A 3885-nucleotide genomic window follows, 5' to 3' on the forward strand; every position below is an offset into this window, starting at 1 on the left:
TAAATCATGCCTCTGAGAGCATATCAGCTAGCTTGCTGTCACTCATATCTCTTTTCCAAACTAGCTTATTACCTCAGCATTTGGCATGCTAGATTCCGTTAATCAATCAAATCTCCATGCATTCAGTTTACTAATTTGAGACTGCTTAGTTGCGTAATTACGTTACACTTGGAAATTACCATGCACAAGCGCTCGGAGAGATGCAGTTTTTGAAGAATTTCTGACTATCTAAAAATATCCATCGCTGTAACGATGTACAACCCTGGCAAACAAATCTTGTTCACTGCTCCTCCCTTAATTCATTCTGGTAGTTAGCTATTTTTTGCAAAACTGTACCCTTATAAGCTCTCCACCTGTTCGATATCCACCATCTCGGTTTTTTCTTGTTTACTGTTCAGAAGGGTAAAATCTGTAGCCATACCCTTCTCCAATTATCCCTTGCATTTAGTAGGAACATGGCCAAGGCGGCCGTATTTGGTGGCCTTGCGGCCATATTAGTTGTGGCAGCAGTGGTTGCCATTGTTGCCACGGTGAGCACATCCCACAAGAGCAACGGATCCACTCTCGCCACCTCTTCCAAGTCTGTTTCCGCCGTCTGTGCCAATACTCTGTATCCTGAAACCTGTCAGCGCTCCATGTCAACAGTTGTCAACGCCAAGTCTGACCCTCAAGATGTCGTGAAGGCTTCTATTCAGCTAGCACTTAACGAGCTCAACGAATCCTTCCAGAAATCTCTTGAAGTTGGGAAGGGCGCCGCAAATAGTTCAATCACAGCTGGCGCAATTGCCAACTGCAAGGAGTTGCTTCAGGATGCCAGCGATGACTTGCAGGCTATTGTGAAACTCGGAAATGAAGCCCTCAGAAGGCAGGATGATCTGGAGCACTGGATCACTGCCACAATGACGTTCATGGATAACTGTGCAGACGGGTTTGAGGATTCCGAGCTAAGGACAGCTATGCAAAATGTGCTGCGCAATGCAACCGAGATGAGCAGCAATGCACTTGCCATCATCACAAATATTGGCAAATTCTTGCAGCAGGCAGACAAGTTATTCAATGTCACAAATGTCTCCAACTTCCAGCACCGTCGGCTTCTCGAGAACTCTAACGATTTGGATGCTCAGGGTTTCCCAGTATGGCTCTCAGCCGGTGATAGGAAACTGTTGGCTGCTGGCGGCGCACCCAGGGCAAAACCTAATGCAGTTGTGGCTAAGGATGGCAGCGGCAACTTCAAGAGCATTCAGGCAGCAATTGATGCTGTACCGAAGGACAAAAAAGGGAGGTATGTGATCTACGTCAAGGCCGGCATCTATGAGGAGACTGTTCTGATTCCAAAGGATAAGACCAACATCTTCATGTATGGTGATGGACCCAAGAGAACCAGGGTCCTTGGTCACAAGAGCAATGCTGATGGTATTACCACTCAGGACACTGCCACCTTCTGTAAGCTCTTATCTCTCTCTCTGTCCTCAGTCTGTATCTCTCTTCCTATCTGTCCCTGCCGTTATACATGAAAGGCACCTATATATATATATATATATGAAACACACCTACAATATTTATGTAACAAATCAATTGAAACCTATATTGTTATTAATTACCTAAATTGACAATATTAAATTTGCATTTTTTTCATAAAATTTAAAAGGTGGAAGGCAATTGGTTTCTCAGTATTTTTATACAATTTGAAAAATACATAGTTAGTGTAGTATAAAATAGGACGATAGGTATTAACTATAAAGAAGTTGTCATTTGTTAGGCAACCTTTGACACACACACACACACACAAAAATTGGCATGCAATCCTCCTTTAAAATTTTTAGTTTTGAATTCAAACTTTATATTTACATTGAGCCAGAAAATAACACAGCCTTCCATATTTTTGCAGCCGCTCTTGGTCAAGGTTTCATCTGCAAGAACATGGGCTTCAGCAACACTGCTGGGGCAGCAAAACATCAAGCAGTGGCTCTCCGCCTCCAATCTGACTTTGGGGTCTTCTACAACTGCCGCATGGATGGATACCAAGACACTCTTTATGTTCAGGCTCGGCGCCAATTCTTCCGCAACTGTGTCATCTCTGGCACCATTGACTTCATTTTTGGTAATGCTGCCGCTGTCTTCCAGAACTGCTTGATCATTGTGCGCCGCCCCATGGACAACCAGGGAAACACTATCACTGCCCATGGCCGCATGGACCCCAACATGAAAAGTGGTTTAGTGATTCAGAACTGTCGTATTGTCCCTGACCAGGCTCTTTTCCCAGACCGCTTCAAGATTCCCAGCTATCTAGGCCGACCATGGAAGATGTACTCTCGCACGGTGATCATGGAGTCGACCATCGGTGACCTAATCAAGCCTGAGGGTTGGTTGCCTTGGGATGGGGAGTTTGCTCTCAAGACATTGTACTATGCTGAGTATGCTAACCGTGGGCCAGGAGCCAATACCAGAGCCAGGGTTAAGTGGCCTGGTTTCCATCTCATTGGCAGGAACGAGGCTCAGCAATTCACCACCGGGCCCTTCATCAATGGAAACATGTGGTTGAAGTACACAAGCACACCCAACTTCTTAGGGTTTACTCCTTGAGCTGGTTTCCTGCGCTATGCATAGGAGACAAGCATGTTTTTCCTTTCAAGGCGTGAAGAAATGGTATCTAGAGGAATGAGGGCAAAAAAGTCTACAAATTAATGAGGTTCTGGATCTGAAATTTGTTGATGTTGAGTTGTGATTAAGAATGCATATTAATTAAGAGAAAGAACCTTCTTATATGATTGCAGTATATATATCTAATATAGGTTTCTGTACTCTTCCAACCATTTCTTGTTCATATATATGATACTATGTAATGATTCGGATTAAATATAAAGTTTCCAAAGACAGAATTCACATTTAAAAATATTGTATGCCAGTTATATTTTGGATTAAACTATAGTCTGTGTTTTCTATTTTGAAATCTTAATTATATTAGTTATATTCATTTTTCTGCCTACAGACGATGACCAATTCGATCTCTCTTTTTTTTTTTTTGAAAGCCATGGCAGAAGCTGCCAGGTTCGACGATGCCCAATTTATTGGTTCGTTGTGAACAAAAAGGCTAGCTAGGGCAACGAAAGCTTAGCCGAGGTTGCAATGGATTATGGATGACATATATCGTGTATATTTTTTGAACTACCGCAACTATTATGGTGATGCATGTGCGCGGCGTGACCGCGGTGAGTAAAATGCTCAACATGTGCTTAGTAATCACAGATATTGCGCTACAATCAAAGTCATGTATAGAGTAGTGAGTAGAACTAGGGTGCTCTTAAGCTCACCAAAGTGATTGGTGAGCTTGACTCTAAAACCCATCAAATTAATTTCAAATGACGAATCCGAACCGTTGAAACCCGCCTACCTTACGTGTGATGCGTCTACATGTGAAATTTTTAAACATTCGAATTAATTTAGTATAAAGTCAAGCGGTCAAAAAACGTTCAAAAAATGAATGCACTAAAATTAATTTATTAACCTTCTAATTTTGACCGATTGACTTTATACTAAACTAATTCAAATGTTTAAAAATTTCACATGTAGACGCATCACACGTAAGGTAGGCGGGTTCTAACGGTTCGGATTCGTCATTTGAAATCAATTTGATGGGTTTTAGAGTCAAGCTCACCAAACACTTTGGTGAGCTTAAGAACACCCTAGTTCTACTCTAGAATAGTTATTTTTTATATTTACTATTTTCTAATACATATTGTCAAGGCCGGCCGCCCTGGTGCGAATTCGCATCCTCTGAGATATCTCATATTTTGCGTGACTTTTTGGAAAATCTCAACCGTTGCAATACGTTCTGCGCGAATCTCAAAGCTCAAATAATACTAGCCCCATAGGTCACCCCCGAAT

The 3885-nt window shown here is 42.1% G+C and overlaps 1 protein-coding gene across 1 annotated transcript; it reads left to right on the forward strand.

Moving 5' to 3' along the window:
* The first annotated feature begins 375 nt into the window (after positions 1-375).
* Positions 376-2893, forward strand: LOC144573780 (pectinesterase-like). Its single transcript, XM_078323526.1, has 2 exons — positions 376-1443; positions 1889-2893. The coding sequence occupies exons 1-2, from the start codon at positions 456-458 to the stop codon at positions 2581-2583; spliced, it is 1683 nt and encodes a 560-aa protein (XP_078179652.1). The 5' UTR covers positions 376-455; the 3' UTR covers positions 2584-2893.
* Positions 2894-3885: the final 992 nt, after the last annotated feature.

This window comes from Carex rostrata, chromosome 22, assembly GCF_964058835.1.
Source record: "Carex rostrata chromosome 22, lpCarRost1.2, whole genome shotgun sequence".
Lineage (NCBI taxonomy): Eukaryota > Viridiplantae > Streptophyta > Magnoliopsida > Poales > Cyperaceae > Carex > Carex rostrata.

Excerpts from the sequence above, each read along its gene's own strand:
- LOC144573780 (XM_078323526.1), top strand. The coding sequence starts at position 456 with ATGGCCAAGGCGGCCGTATTTGGTGGCCTTGCGGCCATATTAGTTGTG. Across the intron at positions 1,444-1,888 it reads TCAGGACACTGCCACCTTCT|CCGCTCTTGGTCAAGGTTTC; the intron begins GTAAGCTCTTAT and ends ATATTTTTGCAG.